Here is an 18515-nt window from a genome sequence, read left to right as displayed (position 1 = left end):
CCGAACTCGGTAATTTTCGTTTACTGTGCAGCCATATAGAATCCAGTTATTTGGTCAAAAGTTTGAAAATATTAGCTTCGTTTAACGGTTGGTAAAAATCGGTTTCAACTGGTAGATGTTCAACGAGCCAATGTTTTGGTCGAAACTAGTCAAGTCGTTGTTTAATGGAGCAAGTTGAACCTAGTCGAAACCGATCCAGCTCGGCAGCAGGATTAGTTTCAACCTGGTAGAAATCGGCCGAAGTCAATTGGAAAGAGACAGGCGATCAACTGTCAGTCCATTTCTACTTGTTTCGACCCGTTTCGACTAGACTCCATTGAACGAAGCTATTGTATATTTTTTTTTTAATTTATCATCCAAATTCCCTTAATTTTCGTTCTTGAGCAACTCTTCCGCGTGGGCATTACGCAATATTACTTTGGTAATTAAACATAATTTAAATATAAGAAAAAATAATATTATATTAACCAATATTTTTTTGGGTACATTCAGGATTAAGAACATTTTCAAATTCCAGATAAGCAATACATATTCGAAATTTTAAGCATATTGAGAAGAAGATTTATTTTAATATATCCGATAGATATTACAGCCTACATTTAACATATTCAGTCAAGTCGCGTGAAACTTCGGTAATTTTTATGTCCCAACTAATATGCCGATCTGGGGCAGGAAGGCTGAATAAAAAAAAATCGTTCCGATGTCAAATTTCTTCCATCAATCTACCGACCAGTGCGAAGGTTCAAGATTTACTCTTTTAATATATAGTGATTTTCAATAAAACTTTTTTAATGCTGAAAATCACTTTTTTTGCACTAAACAATTATTTAATTAGGTTTTGTTTTGTTCTGGCAGTATATGCAGGTTCAAAGTGTATTAATTTGCTCAAATTTTGTTGAAGTTTTTGAAGCTAATAAATAATAATTGTTTTATTAATGGTTGTTCTAAAAATAGCTTCAATAATAAATTGCATTTTTGGTAGTTCCCATGGACCGAACAACATTTTTAAAAGTTCAAAATTTATATTTACGACAGAGTTTACAGACTACATTGGTTTCTCTAGCTGGTGTATTCAAATTCGATGTTTACTTTTGTATCTGCTGCAATCAACTCAGAAGACTTGTATTTAGCACCTAAATGTAGAGAATAATGGGATGAAATAAAATATAAAGCAAATCTATTTGATTTGTAAAGATAAGTTCAAAGATTGAGTATCTGAATAGACCTATTAAGTGTCAAGATGTATAGATACTTTCAGTATTTGAACGAAAGAGAGAAACAAATCTCTTTCTCGTCCATAGTCCCAAGAGAATAACGAATCTTTATATCAACGACATTCTAGTAACGACTTTTGGCTCGAACGGCTGTTGGAAGCGAATTTGTGTTCGGACAGGAATTCAAACAAAATAAATTAAATTCACTACACTAAACTGAGTTAAATAACTCTCTACACGAAACTAATTGCTGTCTTTTTGCCGAACAATAAAAAACGATACAGAAAACGATAGCGAATTTCAGTCTTCCTCCCCTAGATGCCGATCAATAGCTAAAAAAATTTGTAAAAAAATCGGTTGGTTTAGCTTTTATTTCTTCAGATGGCAGAAATCAAAATTCATAAACTGGATCGACTTTAAAGAATAAATTTAGAATCAGAATAATTCTGTTTAGAATTATTCTTATCTTACTCTGGCGGCCGTGAATCTTATTTCCTGGCATCCCTGCCAATTTTTGAGTTTCCTATCCCTCAGCTTGTGGGAGCAAATTTTTGTTTGTTGATTTCTTTCCTTCTCTTTCTCGCTCGCTCCGTCGAGTCCACTACTAGTTTGTTTGATTGAAAGAAGCTTCGAATCAAGAAAGTTGAAACGATTAAATTATTTGTCGAAATTCAACGCATTTACTTATAAATCCTTGGTAAAGTTTTCGAAAACAAGTTTAGCTTCTAAACTGCAAAGTATTCACAATGAAATTGGTCAGGTGAGTTATTTGTTCTAGCTTACTTTTAAAGCTTGCGTAGCTTCTAACCTCAAAAAACGATGGCAGCCCTAAATCGTAATACCGCTGGTTTTGATCCCTCAGATTCCTTATGAAGTTGAGTCACGAAACGGTGACGATTGAGTTGAAAAACGGCACACAGGTACACGGTACCATCACCGGGGTCGATGTGGCCATGAACACACACCTGAAGGCGGTCAAGATGACCATCAAAAATCGGGACCCGGTACAGTTAGACTCGCTGAGCATTCGGGGCAACAACATCCGGTACTACATCCTGCCGGACAGTTTGCCGCTGGAAACGTTGCTGATCGATGATGCACCGAAGACTCGGGCCAAGAAGCGGGACGCCAATCGTGGAGGGCAGCGAGGTCGCGGAAGGGGCACCCGAGGAGGTAGGTTTATGGGACTAAAGCGGAATTCTGGTTTTCAAATTTTATTGTTTGATTCGTCAGGTTTTTGCATAAATGTTGTCCTCAGTCTTGACGACTTCATTCAATATTTAAAGCCCATGGGATTCGATAATGAAAATAATAATTTTTATGAGCGTTTTGTTTTATTTTTGTATAATCTAGCATTGTACCTACCTCAAGGATGTTCACAAGGAATCCTTATTCAATTAGATGAATGTAATGTTAATGATATATAGCGTAACAATTTTCAACTCGATGATAAAGTAAATAACTCAAATAACTGTCATTCAAAATATGTATCTTAACTCAAATTTCACGGTTCTACAAATTAATTTTTTTCGAGGTATCAAGAACTTCAGAGTTCATTTTGGTTAAAAGTTTTTCAGATTCAAGGGGTTTAAAAAAATATGTTAAATCCATACGATTTTTTTTTTAATTTGCCTTTCTATTTTATTAAGAAAAAGCTAGACAGTTATCAACTTAATTAGATAGTTTTTGCGATCAAAAGATCTTCAGCCAATTTTTTTTCAGCACAATTAAAAAGAATTTATAATCAATGAATATCTCATTTCTATTTCCAGGCCGCGGTGGCCCGAGAGGAGGTCGTGGTGGTCCCCGTGGACGAGGTCGACGTTAAATCAGTCCGAACGCATATTTTCCTTCCTATTAAACCACACCTACCCGTATAGATTTAAGTTCTTGAACTCATACCGCATCAACTGTAGGATAAGCAGTTTTTTCTCCATACTACAGTGAAACATTTTTTCTCTTCAAACAAGACATCTCTGAGAAGGTAAAGAATTCAACTTATCTTTATTGTTGCGCTTTTTTTCTTAACAACTAGAGAATTTTCCATATGTATGCTGAATCCTAATCCTGTCTTCAAAAATATCCTTATACCCCGGCGCTATTCATCAGCAACACATAGATCCCATACACGAGGAAACAAATGAAAAACAGGCAAGCAGCAATCGCAAAAGATCGGGAATTTTCCCGATGCAGCTTGTGCAACATTTCCTCGTTCGTTTTAAGCAGCTTTTTGATCTCATCCAGCTCGAAAACGATCTGTTGCCGTCGTTCATCGCTTATGTTGTGATCCTCCAGGTGGTACTCCATCTTGCGTATCCGGTTTCGCAGGTTGGCGATCGTTTCGCTGGAAGTTTCGATCTGTTTAGGAAGATAGACATGTTTTGATGAGGATGTTTAAACATAATACTTTTAAGCATTAATATCTTCCAAATGATAGTTTCTTGCATCAAAGTCCCTACTCTTGCTCCAAATTTTTTTGTATCTTATAATTTAACTAAAAGTCATTGATTAACTACAAAGAACCAATTTTAGCACTAAATGTTTGACATTCAATTGAAAAATAATAGTTTTGCTTCAGCTTATCTTTATAAACAAAAACGAGAATAGACATCATCAAATTAATATATTAAAAATCGCAAGATAATTTTAACGAATTGAATCAAGTGCATTTTTTTAAATAAGATCAGTTGATATGAAACATGAGTCTATACCAGATTAACATGAAAATAGATTCTGTACCAGATGATACAAGGCGACAGTTACGAGATTCTTTGCAAGCGACCCGGGAAGCCCAATTAAAATTGGATTGATTCATTTTATTGAAAGACGGTATAATTTTTTTTTATTGTAATCTTATTCTGATGTCTGTTCCAGAAACAATCTTTAAAGTAAAATTAGTGCTGGATTTTCTTTTCACTTTTCATCAAGTCATCAATACAAAAGTTTACCTGTTCTTGAATAGCGCATGGTCGGGACATTTTTTTTAAACCGAATATCAATGCTTATCTAGTTTAAAATAATCAAATTTTTTGGAAACCGAAAAAAATAGTTTTTTTTAAATTAAATACCACTAAAATCACGAAATATATGTTTAATAAGTACTTAAAGTTTCAAGTTAGTTTCCAAACATTGATACTTAAATTTAATTATTGCTAAAAACAATATGAAATCACGATGTTTTATTAAAGACAAATTAAAAACGAAGATTTCGAAATCGGGTCCACGATTTGTTTACGTTTACAAATATCGATAAAGTAGATCGAATTCCAAATACCAAACTTGCATGCAATTTTCTATGACGGCCTCAAAAAACGAAACGTTAAATTTAGCAAAATGAGTTAAAACTGTTACACATTGAAGTATAACTTATACTAAATTGAGAAATCTTGCTTTCTATCCTGAGAATTAAGTTAAGTTGCATTCTATCTAGGGGCAAGTAAACTGATTTCTCTCGTGTGCCAGAATCGTTTTCTTCTTCTTTTTTACCTATCGGGGAAGAATTTTATGATAATGATAATGATTTTATGATAATAACATATTATGTTCCTCAAATCAGCATGCAGTAAGCTGGAAAACTCGACTTTACAACTAATGAGAATCTTAAATGATTGTTGTGTTATTGTCAATTAGAGTTATATTTATTGAAAACTTTTCAAAAATTCACGCGCCCACTTTTTGACGTCCCATTGGAGATTCGGTGGACTATTAGCGGTATTTGTACGGCTGTCAAATTCAACGGCAGTGCCATCTGCCATCACTTTGATAACAGCCAGTGTGAAAAACTTTCAGTTTGCTTAAAAACCGGTGTCGAATTTTGAATACGGTGAATACGCAAACATTACTGTTTCGAGAAAAACGCTTTCAAAGTGAGAGTGAAAGCTAAACTTTAATTTTAAGATCGTCAGTAAAAGTAATGAGAAGTTCCCGGTCAAATCTGAGACCGCAACTACTACCAAATAAAAAGCGTGTTCAACAGCCAATTGAAATCGGTTTCAATCGATTTCGATTGGTAAATTGTTGTTCACTCAGCCAATGTTGTGATCGAAACGAATCCAATTGACGTTCAATGAAGCCAATCGAAATCGATCGAAACCAATCGAAAACGATCAAGCTCAGAGGCAGGATTCGTTTCTATCGATTTCTATTACATTAACACACATGCAGTTGTTTACTGTCAAAAACAGCTGTTTCGATTTGTTTTTAATTTCTGTCGTGCAGTGCAAGTTACAGTGGAGTCAACCGGTGCAGCGTCGGTGGTGCTGTGTCAGTGGTGTTGTGCCAGTGGTTCTGTGCCGGGGTGGTGGTGCAGTGCTAGCAGTCTGGTGTCAGTAAAATCAGTTGCTGCAGGGAGTCCGTGTTGATGTGGTCCGTCTTGGGTGGTGCGGTGCTGGTAGCATCCGTCGGTGCAGTGTCGGTGTTTCTGCGTTGGTCTCATCAGTCGGTGTGCTTGCTGCAGCAACTTCTTCTTCTTGCTGCAGCAACTGATCACAAAGTGTGGTGAAAGTATTTGTCAAATATGGTAAGATGCCAAATAAATTTGAAATTAATACCCTGAATTTTATTTCTTAATATCATGATGACATTTAATATTATGTTTGTATGTGGGATAGATGCTCAAGACCATTTCCCTGACAATTTTATCATTAATTTCCAATTTTTGAAAAGGTGTTTCTGGCAAAAAATAGGCCTGAACATGTTGGTCGTTCACCAAATCCGGATAAGCAACAACAAAACTCGATTTGTTCTGTTCGCACATCCGTCGGACTTTATCGCGGTTGACATACTGACCCTGCTTTAAAATCGGTTAGCGATTTCGGTTCGTGTACCTAATATAGAAACCCATTCCTTGATGCTATGCCCCTTGGTATCTACCAAGTTTTCTGCCATTCCTTCAGCAGCTTTCTCAGCCGCTTGGCTATAGGTGAACATAATCGTCATCGTCATTCTTTTCATAGAAAAGTTGCGCGATCACGACGTCGCATCTCAGCCTCAGCGTTTGCTGTCCGCAAAATTTGTGGACAAATGCTTGAAGCGCGCAGCCGAATAAAAAAATGAAAACAAACTAAGCGCATTAGTATTAGTGTCTGGCTGTTCATTCAGCAGCCTGATAGAAATCGATCGAAGTCAATTGGAAAAACAGCTGATCAACTGTCAATCCATTTCAATTGATTTCGATTGAGTTCTGTTGAACACACCTAAAGTAATCCATTTCTAATCAGTTACCGTTACAGTTACCTGTATTTGTACGAGTTGATTTAATTTTTATTGCCTTTACCTGTTTATTTTTTTACCGTACCTAATCTACTTTATCGACAAAGCTGTCATTTCTTCCGGAGCCTCAAGAAAAGTGCATTTTGAACAGTTAGCTGTGCGAAAAACTTTTTAAACACAAATAATTCACTAAATACGGTTCATTTAAACTGTAAAATTAAACTGATCGCGCCAGGAACTAGTGTAGTGTAAAATTTTGAATTTAAAAAGTGCAGGAAACCGAGTTCCGGACAGAAAAACGATCGATAAAGTGAACGCTCAACAAACAGGAAAGAAAATCAAAGATGGCAGCCACAACGTCCGTAAACAAACCGGGTGCCGGTTGGCCCCGGAGAACAAGCCAGGGCACCATGAACGACATCAACAAACAGGCGACCAATCAATCGATGACCCTCAACAGGACAATTAATTTGTAAGTTGAAATTCAGATTTTTACTATCAAGGAATTATGAAGTTCAAATTTAAATATTGATTTGTTGTAGATATCCACTGACTAATTACACATTCGGCACAAAGGAACCGCTGTTCGAGAAGGATCCCTCAGTGCCGGCTAGGTTCCAGCGAATGCGGGATGAGTTTGATAAAATTGGAATGCGTCGATCGGTTGAGGGTGTCCTATTGGTAAGTCAACAAATGTTGATATATATTGAACTGGCCCTGATATTGTTTATCATTAAAGGTCCACGAACACGGTCTTCCCCACGTGCTGCTTCTTCAACTGGGAACGACATTTTTCAAACTTCCCGGAGGTGAACTGAGTGCCGGCGAAGACGAGGTCGAAGGTCTCAAGCGGTTACTCACCGAGGTAAGTTATTCGCATTCTAACTAGTCGGTTTTTTTCTCTTCCCGACAGCGCGCAGGAGGTCCGGAACCCAGTTGTTTTGATAGTAGATCCTAAGGGAAGATTGTAAATGCGCCTAATCTGTTTTAGGAAACCAAACATTTGTAGAGACTGAGTTTTGGATTCGGTTCTCGTTAGAAAACAATGAACTTTGTACCACAAAAAGATGATCTGTGTATCACAACTTAGCGTTTTGTAAAATTCAAACTTTTCCGAAGCAGTTCAGACAGATTTTTGTATGTTCTTTTAATAAGAGATTTCAAACTCCAATTAAAATTAAACTAGTAATTTCCACATCCGTCTTTTGGGAATACAACTAAAATGATTAAACAAACGGAAAAGGTTGAATTGAGCTCAATGCCAAATATGCTTCTGTAAGCGAACACAATAACAACTCCGTATGTTAGAAATCTGGCAAAGAATCAACCAGTTTCTCCATCTTGTGATTAAAATTTTTGTTTGTTTAAATACATGCATTCAAAATATTAAAAAAAAATCTAAACAATTGATTCAAAGTTTTCACTCTAACGAAATTGATTTGACTTAGTCCTTTGGTTACATTCATTTGTTAACATAACAAACAAAACTGGTTGTTTCAAACAGAAATGCACTGTATTTTACGAAATTTTCTCCATTCTGATTTATCCTTCTGTATACCTTACACACCACATTCCAAAGAGAAACAAAACTGTACTAAATATCTTTGTATCTAGCAGAAACAGAAACTAATCTACCCTGTAAACCAAAACTTTTTCTCTTACCATATTGTATATTTTACCTCAAAATTGTATGAAACCATCGCAAATGAAACAATGAAAACACGAAAAAATGCGCATCTTTACCGGTTATGTTATTGTGTTGCCGAATTTGGTGCTTCGGTACTTCTGGGCTTGCAACATACAGACTCTCGGGCGGCAGGATGGCGTCAAGCAGGATTGGATCGTCGAGGACACCATTGGAAATTGGTGGAGGCCCAATTTCGAACCGCCACAGTATCCCTACATCCCACCGCACATCACCAAGCCAAAGGAACACAAGCGGCTGTTTTTGGTGCAGCTCCACGAGAAGGGTAATTTGTTTTGCATTTGGAATCTGGTCACGGATTCGGATTTATTTTCACTATTGTAATTTTCTATAGTTTACTAGTTCTAAGTTGTTTCGAAAAAGGTCATGAATAGGAAATTTTAAACAAACATTTGCATGTTTTTAATGATTTATAGGTGTTTTAAAAAAATCCTTTTCAAATTTGCTCCACCCATTGGCGCTGGTGAGATGAAAACTAATTCCAATGAAACCTATGTCAGTTGATGTAAGACTTGCCTTCAAATCAATGTTATCAAATCATAAGGTTTAATTGATTAAGACTGTATTATCATTTCATGATTAAATATGTCAATTGTAGATAATGAAGTGTGAAAAATCTTGGATATCTTGCATGTTTAATTTTTGTAAAACATAGATATCTCTAGTTATATTGTATAAAATATTCCAAAATGCCAGAGTGCCGAAAATTGAAATGTAAATTATACGTTATTTATTATTTTTAAAAATGTATAAAAGGTTTATGTTAACAAGGTTAAATTTCTACTGCAGAATTTTAATTAATGTTGTGATATTTATAAAAACCCATCGAAACCAATGTAAGAATGTAATTAAAGATAATTTTACAGTTTAGGACATATACTCTGGGAAGCTCAATTGTGTATCGAAATCATACTGTTAACAAACTTTAAATTTTGTACTGAGCAAATCACCTAGTCTTTTAAAACACAAGAAAAAAATATGTTGAAAGGATATATAGTCAAGTCTATAGTCAAGTCCGGAAGTACATAGATACTTTTTTTTATAAATAAAAAAAAAAGATTTACCGAAAAAAAACATACAAAAAAATCCTGTTGAAATAACCTAGATTTAAGAGAAAAGTTGTACTACTGTAAAAGTATTCCAATTTTCTCTCCATGAAACTAAGCGTAGAATTATTTCTCCCCTCCAGCTCTTTTTGCCGTACCCAAAAACTACAAGCTAGTAGCAGCACCCTTGTTTGAACTGTATGACAACTCCCAAGGATATGGCCCGATTATATCCTCTCTACCACAAGCGCTGTGCCGGTAAGTTGAGCAGATTCCTAACCAAATTTTACCAAAAATGATTAAACCCATTTCAACCGAAAATTATCAATCAACAGATTCAACTTTATCTACATGTAAGCGCCATGTCGCCGCCACCACCAATCCATTCCCCATTTGGATGCCCCGTTTTAAGATTTGGTGAAACAAAAAGGTAATCCTTGATGAGATCTGCAAAACTGGTGGACCAGTTTTATCTCCTTGAACCTAACATGCTCCTAGAAAACTATGTACACGAGATGGATACGCGTGCTAACCAGTAAGTTCGACATTTATTTCCTTTTTCTTCCCCTATCTCTTTTATGTGGTTATTATAAAACGGCTAGCTGGTGAAAATAACTGCAAAACACACACTAGCATCAAATCCACAGATTGCACTTTCGAAATAACTGCTAAGTATGATAGTAGTAGATAATGAAGTATTTCGAAACAAACCAACCAACAGAAATAATAACAACAATAAAAAGTGAAATTGTACAAAAGTGACGCTGCTTTCCAAATCAATAGGAAAATTGAGAAATCATCGTTCCGATTTAGTTTGTATGTTTTATTTTGATGTTTATTGATGTAAAAAAGCTAAAATCAGTACGTGGGTTTCAAGCTCGTTCATTAGTAGATTTTCAAATTTCTGTTTTCCACCAAAGGTATTTTTTATGTCAATATATGTAGTGGAATAACCGTGGACGCGGGTGGGGGCTCATTTATATCTGCACCTCTATATAAATGAGTTTACCTTGTCGTATGAGAAATTTATATTCTGATAGTAAAATATCACAATGTAACTCTCATAAGTACCAACGGATCACTACATGAGCTTTAGTGAAACGGAAAACAACGGTGCTGGTTCCACGGCTTTAAACCAACGCCCACCCATAAGCTCAATGGTCCGATCAGCAATGATTGTTTGACCTGTTTATTATTCTACGTGATAAACCTTTTTAATGATATTTTATATTTCAGGACAATATAAGATTATATTCCTTCAGAGACGGATTTGTAAAACAACTACCAAGAAGTTCAAGCATTTCTAACTTGAAAGTATAGGTAAACCGGTATCAAAATTGTACCTCTCAAGTAAGTTATTTTGTTTTTCTTGCTCTCCATCAAGTTCGGCTTCATTTGATTAAAAGGCCCAGGTAATATACAGATTATTGGTTTTTTTTTGCTAATGATGTTGTTCGTTTCAGATACACACTATTACACATCGTAACAACAAACCTCAGCCCACAGTGGCTATTATTTGTCTGTTACATTACACATCACAGCATTACAAATCGTAACAACAAAACCCAGCCCACAGTGGCTATTATTGTTTGTTACATTACGAAACACAGCATTACACATCGTAACAGCAAACCTCAGCCCACAGTGGCTATTATTTGTCTGTTACATTACACATCACAGCATTACACATCGTAACAACAAAACTCAGCCCACAGTGGCTATTATTGTTTGTTACATTACACAACACAGCATTACACATCGTAACAACAAACCTCAGCCCACAGTGGCTATTATTTGTCTGTTACATCACACAACACACCATTACACATCGTAACAACAAAACTCAGCCCACAGTGGCTATTATTTGTCTGTTACATTACACAACACAGCATTAGACATCGTAACGACAAACCTAAGCCCACAGTGGCTATTCTTTGTCTGTAACATTACACAACACAGCATTAGACATCGTAACAACAAACCTCAGCCCACAGTGACTATTACTTGTCTGTTACATCACACAACACACCATTACACATCGTAACAACAAACCTCAGCCCACAGTGGCTATTATTTGTCTGTTCCATTACACAACACAGCATTACACATCGTAACAACAAACCTCAGCCCACAGTGGCTATTATTTGTCTGTTACATTACACATCGTAACAACAAACCTCAGCCCACAGTGGCAATTATTGTTTGTTACATTACGCAACACAGCATTACACATCGTAACAACAAACCTCAGCCCACAGTGGCTATTATTTGTCTGTTACATTACACATCACAGCATTACACATCGTAACAACAAAACTCAGCCCACAGTGGCTATGATTTGTCTGTTACATTACACATCACAGCATTACACATCGTAACAACAAACCTCAGCCCACAGTGGCTATGATTTGTCTGTTACATTACACATCACAGCATTACACATCGTAACAACAAACCTCAGCCCACAGTGGCTATTATTGTTTGTTACATTACACATCTTAACAACAAACCTCAGCCCACAGTGGCTATTATTTGTCTGTTACATTACACATCACAGCATTACACATCGTAACAACAAAACTCAGCCCACAGTGGCTATTATTGTTTGTTACATTACACATCACAGCATTACACATCGTAACAACAAAACTCAGCCCACAGTGGCTATTATTTGTCTGTTACATCACACATTCTATCATTACACATCGTAACAACAAACCTCAGCCCACAGTGACTATTATTTGTCTGGTACATCACACAACACACCATTACACATCGTAACAACAAAACTCGGCCCACAGTGGCTATTATTTGTCTGTTACATCACACATTCTATCATTACACATCGTAACAACAAACCTCAGCCCACAGTGACTATTATTTGTCTGGTACATCACACAACACACCATTACACAACGTAACAACAAAACTCAGCCCACAGTGGCTATTATTTGTCTGTTACATAACACAACACAGCATTACACATCGTAACAACAAACCTCAGCCCACAGTGGCTATTATTTGTCTGTTACATCACACATTCTATCATTACACATCGTAACAACAAAACTCAGCCCACAGTGGCTATTATTTGTCTGTTACATAACACAACACAGCATTACACATTGCAACAACAAAATTCAGCCCACAGTGGCTATGATTTGGCTGTTGCATTACATAACACAATAATACACAGTTTTACATTAGACATCAGCCCACAGTGACACTTTACACAATGAATAGTAAAACCCCTTTGCTCGTAATACAGCTCCCTGACCTTCTTACCTATCAGGGAGCAACCAGTGTTCAATTGAGTGCCAGTGCTTAGTCCTTTTGGTGTATTACGGTCTCGTCCAACTCCTTCCCAATTCATGTACCTAGCTTTCCCCCGCGGTGAGAAGTTTTAGCCTCAAAAGGGCTCTGTGATTTCTCACAAGCTGCCGCATAAAAAAAAATATATATATGTAGTGGAATAAGCACTAAGCAGAGATGGTGGACGAACGAAGGAACAAATACATATCTGGAATTGTTTCTAGGCCTACCAGAAGGGTCCTACGCCGTTTGGCCTAAAGTCATTTGACATAAAGCCGTTTGGCATAACGTCGTTTGGCATGAAAGTCGTTTGGCATAAAGTGAGGAGGCTTCCTCGAAATTTTGATCCATCATTTTAGGACGGCCACGTCTTTCTAGGTTTATTCAAAGCCCTAGGAAGGCCCGTGTTTCCAGGTTTACCCAAAGCTAGGGACAATCCCCTAGCCCGGTCCGCAACGCGAAGCGTAAGGACCATACTTCATTTTAGTTCGAACGCGAAGCGTGAGGAGGCTTCCTCGAAATTTTGATCCATCATTTTAGAACGGCCACGTCTTTCTAGGTTTATTCAAAGCCCTAGGAAGGCCCCGTGTTTCTAGGTTTACCCAAAGCTAGGGACAATCCCCTAGCCCGGTCCGCAACGCGAAGCGTAAGGACCATACTTCATTTTAGTTCGAACGCGAAGCGTGAGGAGGCTTCCTCGAAATTTTGATCCATCATTTCAGGACGGCCACGTCTTTCTAGGTTTATTCAAAGCCCTAGGAAGGCCCCGTATTTCTAGGTTTACCCAAAGCTAGGGACAATCCCCTAGCCCGGTCCGCAACGCGAAGCGTAAGGACCATACTTCATTTTAGTTCGAACGCGAAGCGTGAGGAGGCTTCCTCGAAATTTTGATCCATCATTTTAGAACGGCCACGTACCCAAAGTTATAGGGACAATCCCCTAGCCCGGTCCGCAGCGCGAAGCGTAAGGACCATATTTTATTTTAGTTCGAACGCGAAGCGTGAGGAGGCTTCCTCGAAATTTTTATCCATCATTTTATGCCAATTATGCCAAACGGCCATTATGCCAAACAGCCATTATGCCAAATGACCATTATGCCAAACGACCATTATGCCAAACGGCCATTATGCCAAACGACTTTATGCCAAACGACTTTTATGCCAAACGGCGTTATGCCAATCGGTATACAATCTACCAGAAGACCCATTGCATTTTTACACTTTTTTTTAGCCATGTTCAATAAAATTATGCTTCCAATCTAAAGGGTGATACGGTCAAAATTTGGTCAAGATCAACTTGACGTACGACGTATTTCTTTCAATTTTGCATTTGAAAAACCTGAACACACAGTAAACGAAAATTACCGAGTTCGGTAATTTTTTTACCGAAATCCTAACATGTGTAAATCGTTAAACTGTTCGGTAATTTTTTCGGTAAGAAATAAACGAACATCGGTAAATCGATTCTTCATTTACCGATGTTCGTTTATTTTTTACCGAAAAAATTACCGAACAGTTTAACGATTTACGCATGTTAGGATTTCGGTAAAAAAATTACCGAACTCGGTAATTTTCGTTTACTGTGCACCCTTCATTTTTTTATTTTTATTTTTATTTTTTTTTTGGTTACCCAGGTGGTAAATTCCACCAGGGGCGTCAGACTATTTCCCAAACCGGTACCTGCCCTAAGGCAATACTTCTGTCTAATTCACGCATAGCGCTACTTTCGCAACACTCGCCAAGAAGTTCATATTTAAATTAAATATCATCCTGACCGCCCAAGATCATCTTCACGTTGTGGTCCCATCGGCTACGCTGATTGTTTTGCGTAGTTCATTTCATAGCTTCGGACTCTTTAAGCTTAGTAAAGTTAACCTACGTTATCCTACGTCAATCACAATTTGCGTCAGTCTTCAACTCCTTTGTAAAGCAGTCATTATCCGGGCGAGCCCGGATGCGTCATGAGGAAATCCACTTCGCCATGCTTTCTCTCCATCCACTCTTTGATGTTTGGGATCAAACGATGGGTCCACCTTCCTCTTTCCGAGCTGTCCCACAGCTGCTGCCAGTTGGCCATGGAGTTATCTCTGGCTCGTGTTCTCACGTTTTGCGTGGCTCTATTTTCGTAGCAATATGAGTCCTCCACCAACAAAACCGAAATGGGCATGACTCCCGCTACAACGCATGCAGCCTCCGACGAAACGGTGCGGTATGCACTGATGACCCGCAAATTCATTCGCCTCTGTACACTGTTCAGCTTCTGCTGGTTACACTGGATGTTAAGACCAGATTTCCAGGCCGCCCCTCCATATCGAAGGATTGACGAAACTACACTCGAAATTATCCTTCGCTGACTACTTCGGATTCCCGAGTTGTTCGCCATTATCCTCGTGAGTGCGGCCGTTGCTGTTGCCGCCTTCTTGCACACATACTCAACGTGGTTTTTAAAGCTGAGCCGGTCGTCAATCATCACACCCAAATATTTAAGCTCACGCTTTGATTCGATAGTGCATGATCCAACTGTAATCCTGCCTCTGTGTGTGTGTGTGTGTGTGTGTGTGTGTGTGTGTGTGTGTGTGTGTGTGTGTGTGTGTGTGTGTGTGTGTGTGTGTGTGTGTGTGTGTGTGTGTGTGTGTGTGTGTGTGTGTGTGTGTGTGTGTGTGTGTGTGTGTGTGTGTGTGTGTGTGTGTTTGTGTGTGTGAGTGTGTGACGAAGATCAGGAACAAACAGCCATCTTTCGGGACCAATTTGACGCCTTCCTTATAAAAGGCCGTTATTGTACCTCAATGCCAGGATATCAGCGACTGATCATCTTTCGCCACATTGATGATCATCGGTACCTTCAGCTTCGTAAGGTCAGCGAAACAGTGTTTCACGTTAACGAGGTGGTCCGTGGCCCCAGAGTCCAATTTGAAAGACACGACACCTGTCTCTCGTTCGGTAAAACTCCTTCCAGTCATGAAGGATATCGCTTTACCTCCACTTGCAGCATTTGCTTCAGCTCGTCCGTCCAACGTAAGCTTGACTCGACAATCTTTGGCCTTATGTCCCTTCTTTAGGCAGCGTCTGCACTTTCCCGTGAATTTAACGAACGCCGTCCTCTGTTTCGATCCTTGAAAAGCAGGAGGTTTTTCTTGGTTCGAATCTGCAACTCGGTCCGTTTTCTTTAATTCCTCTGCAAGAAGGCGCTCTCGAACAACGTCCAGTTTCAGATTTTCCTCTCCAAGATTCTCCAAGGCGGTAACTGAGGGATCAAACGATTCGGGAAGGGTAAAGAGCTGAGCAACAACGTCGTTTTCTTCAAGTTTCGCTCCGGCCAACTTCAGCTGACGAATAAGGTCTTCGAAGATCTTCAAATGGTCCTTGACTGACGATCCTTCAACCATTTTCAGCTTCGCAAGTTGCTTTCGGATGAAGGTCTGTGACGAAACGGATTTCTTAGCATAAACGTTCTCCAGGCGATTTCTTTTGACGTCTCTTGTCCCGTATGAGGTCCAGCAGGTCACCGTGAATGAACGAAATCAGCAAATACGTCGCCTTTCCGTCCTTCTCCAGGAACTTAGCACGTTCACTCGGAACCGCCGAAGGATCGTTCTTGACCACGTCCAAAAGATTCACCGATTTCAAGTAAGCTTCCACCCTGAAGCGCCAATTGTCAAAGCCGGTACCCGAGAACTGCGGGATCCCGTGGACCGGATCTTTGCGTGAGTCGCCCATAACCTCTTGATTCTTGATAATTGGTTAAAAATAAATTCAACAAGATTTACAGTGGAAAAGATTTATTAGCAGCTTGGTGGAGAGCTTATTGTAGACTGAGAAAATTTTCACGGTTGTTTATTAAAGAAAACTTCCGTTTCCATAGAGGTGACCAGTAACCAGCATTCTTCGATTGCCGATTATTCCAACAATTTTCGTGCAAGGTCTTGCATGACGGTGTCTTGTACGATCCAATCACGGTAACTGCTGTAGTGAGACAGGAATGTTTCTTATCACCGGATGTATTCTCATCGTAATGGATGAGATCTTGATTGGATCGATTGAATGTATAAAACAAACCGAGGATTGCCTTGGAATCCTTCGACAATGTAGCATCTAAACGATCTTGACCTGGCAGACGATATTGTTTTGCTCGCCCAGAGACAACCAGACATGCAGAGCAAACTCGACAACGACGACCAAGTCGAATGAAATTAACACAGTGAATCCTTCCAATTTCGTGTTAGCTGGGCAACAAGTTGAGAAAGTGGAGTGCTTCCATTATCTGGGTAACCAGATAACGCCTTATGGTGGTACCAAGGAAAACATCGAAACCCGGTTCAGAATGGCTCGATTGGCATTTGCGAGTCTTGAAACATCTGACGGTCACGCCAGATGTCTCTACGAACAAAAATACGAATCTTCAACTCTAAACGTTAAATCCGTATTGTTGTACGGGTGTGAAAGTTGGTGCCCATATGCGGGTGAGACGCAAAAACTGCAAGTATTTGTGAACCGCTACCTGTGAAGTATCATCCGCGCTTGGAGGCCTGGCAACTGGATCTCAAATGAGGAACTACATAGCCGGTGTCTCAAAGGGCGCCGCTAGAAATCGAGATTCGGGAACGTAAGTAAAGATGGATTGGGCACACGCTGCGAAGAGATGCGAATGAGATTTGCAGCGAGGCGCTTGAATGGAATCCAGAGGGACATCGAAGAAGAGGCAGTCCCAAAAACTCGTGGCGGCGAAGCCTAGCTGCCGAAATCCGGACTGTCGACGAGAATCTTGACTGGGACCAAGTGATTCGATAATGGGAAAGCAAATGAAAAACAACTTTTTCTGTCAGCTTCGATTACTCTCTGGAGCCACGTTTTTTGCACTTAATCGTTTGAAGTTACCTTGTTTTTTGTGCAATTATTATCACAGGGATTATGCGTTGAAAGTTGACAAAAACGTTAGCTATCAAACGACACGAGCACCAAAACTTAGCCTACCGCATAAACGGAATGCGACAGCCACTAATTCTCCTCTCGATGTGTGTAATACTCCACGAAGTATTACTTGTTCTATTTTAAAGGAGAAAAATCACCGTGAATTTGTTTTTGAAAATTTTGAGCGGCTTTATCGATGAGTATTATAGATTTGAAATGATAGATGGATAGACCATAGGAATCAAGTTACTAAGGCGTTGAAAAGAGCGAGAAGAATTTTTTTGAATAGAAGCTTGACCACTTACTGATATTTTTGTCCCTCACCAATCAACTGTATCCAAGAAGTACCGAATAGAGCCGGCACTTCGATGAATCATCCCAGAAGATTAAAATCCCGTACAAAGAAAGAAAAAAAAGGCACTTCGTTCTGCGATGCAGTTCGACTGCCATGTGGATTTTCATTCAGCATTCCAATCTGTGTTATCGGTAATCCGAAATGCATAATGAAAATCTCCGTGAAATTTTAGGTTTTGTATTTACCGGTATTACTGAATAGAACTTTGTAGACTAAATAGACTGACTGATGAAAAAAAAAAACAAATCATTGGGTGGTTCTGATGTACATGTCCTTGCTGAAGTGTGTGAAGCATCCTGAGAGTTGATTATAATATGTTTGTGTTCACGTATTTTTTACTAATTTAACCGTAGAAAACAGCTAAAATTAACTCAATTGACAACCTAGTTAGATTTTTAAAAATATTTCTGTGAAGATGATGAACAAATTTTTTTAATACTATAGGAACTACAAAACTGCTTCTCATGTAAATTTATTCTAGAAAATTCGTACTTTCGTGGAAAAGAGGAGTGCTTACTATGCCCCGAATGCTCGTTATGCCCCTTCAAAGACTTTACGTGAATTTCATGTGTCGTCTATGTGGAAGGAATGAAGTTATTACAAGATCACGTAGCATCGATGAGGTGCAACAAAGTCTTTGTTTTGCTGAAAAATACCGTACAATTAATTTCGAAATTATTTTGGATGTAACATTCTACCGAAAATTTTGATTCCAATGGACGATAAATCCATTTCAAGACGTTGGGATGGTATTAATGAACACAA

General features: G+C 38.6%; 3 protein-coding genes across 3 annotated transcripts; 2 read left to right on the top strand and 1 right to left on the bottom strand.

Annotated features, from left to right (window-relative positions):
• The first annotated feature begins 1804 nt into the window (after window positions 1-1804).
• On the top strand, window positions 1805-3221 carry LOC129755242 (probable small nuclear ribonucleoprotein Sm D1). Its single transcript, XM_055751631.1, has 3 exons — window positions 1805-1974; window positions 2077-2387; window positions 2987-3221. The coding sequence occupies exons 1-3, from the start codon at window positions 1961-1963 to the stop codon at window positions 3040-3042; spliced, it is 381 nt and encodes a 126-aa protein (XP_055607606.1). The 5' UTR covers window positions 1805-1960; the 3' UTR covers window positions 3043-3221.
• On the bottom strand, window positions 3195-4420 carry LOC129755243 (uncharacterized). The gene is made up of 3 exons (XM_055751632.1): window positions 4317-4420; window positions 4163-4220; window positions 3195-3572 (listed from the first exon to the last, which is right to left on the bottom strand). Exons 2-3 carry the CDS (start codon window positions 4190-4192, stop codon window positions 3300-3302), a joined length of 303 nt encoding a protein of 100 aa, XP_055607607.1. The 5' UTR covers window positions 4193-4220; window positions 4317-4420; the 3' UTR covers window positions 3195-3299.
• A 2104-nt stretch (window positions 4421-6524) lies between these two features.
• Window positions 6525-9934, top strand: LOC129753663 (cleavage and polyadenylation specificity factor subunit 5). Its single transcript, XM_055749505.1, has 6 exons — window positions 6525-6897; window positions 6968-7106; window positions 7165-7290; window positions 8230-8395; window positions 9320-9434; window positions 9512-9934. The coding sequence occupies exons 1-6, from the start codon at window positions 6770-6772 to the stop codon at window positions 9531-9533; spliced, it is 696 nt and encodes a 231-aa protein (XP_055605480.1). The 5' UTR covers window positions 6525-6769; the 3' UTR covers window positions 9534-9934.
• Window positions 9935-18515: the final 8581 nt, after the last annotated feature.

This window comes from Uranotaenia lowii, chromosome 3 (assembly GCF_029784155.1).
Source record: "Uranotaenia lowii strain MFRU-FL chromosome 3, ASM2978415v1, whole genome shotgun sequence".
Classification (NCBI taxonomy): domain Eukaryota; kingdom Metazoa; phylum Arthropoda; class Insecta; order Diptera; family Culicidae; genus Uranotaenia; species Uranotaenia lowii.
This window is presented reverse-complemented; position numbering and strand designations above follow the sequence as displayed.

Bases quoted from the DNA above. Each gene is read 5' to 3' on its own strand.
- LOC129755242 (XM_055751631.1), top strand. The intron at 2,388-2,986 runs GTAGGTTTATGG...TTCTATTTCCAG, and splicing joins CGGAAGGGGCACCCGAGGAG to GCCGCGGTGGCCCGAGAGGA.
- LOC129753663 (XM_055749505.1), top strand. From the start codon at position 6,770: ATGGCAGCCACAACGTCCGTAAACAAACCGGGTGCCGGTTGGCCCCGG. The intron at 7,107-7,164 runs GTAAGTCAACAA...TTATCATTAAAG, and splicing joins CGGTTGAGGGTGTCCTATTG to GTCCACGAACACGGTCTTCC. The intron at 7,291-8,229 runs GTAAGTTATTCG...TGCAACATACAG, and splicing joins TCAAGCGGTTACTCACCGAG to ACTCTCGGGCGGCAGGATGG.
- LOC129755243 (XM_055751632.1), bottom strand. From the start codon at position 4,192: ATGTCCCGACCATGCGCTATTCAAGAACAG. The intron at 3,573-4,162 runs GTAAACTTTTGT...CTTCCTAAACAG, and splicing joins CATGCGCTATTCAAGAACAG to ATCGAAACTTCCAGCGAAAC.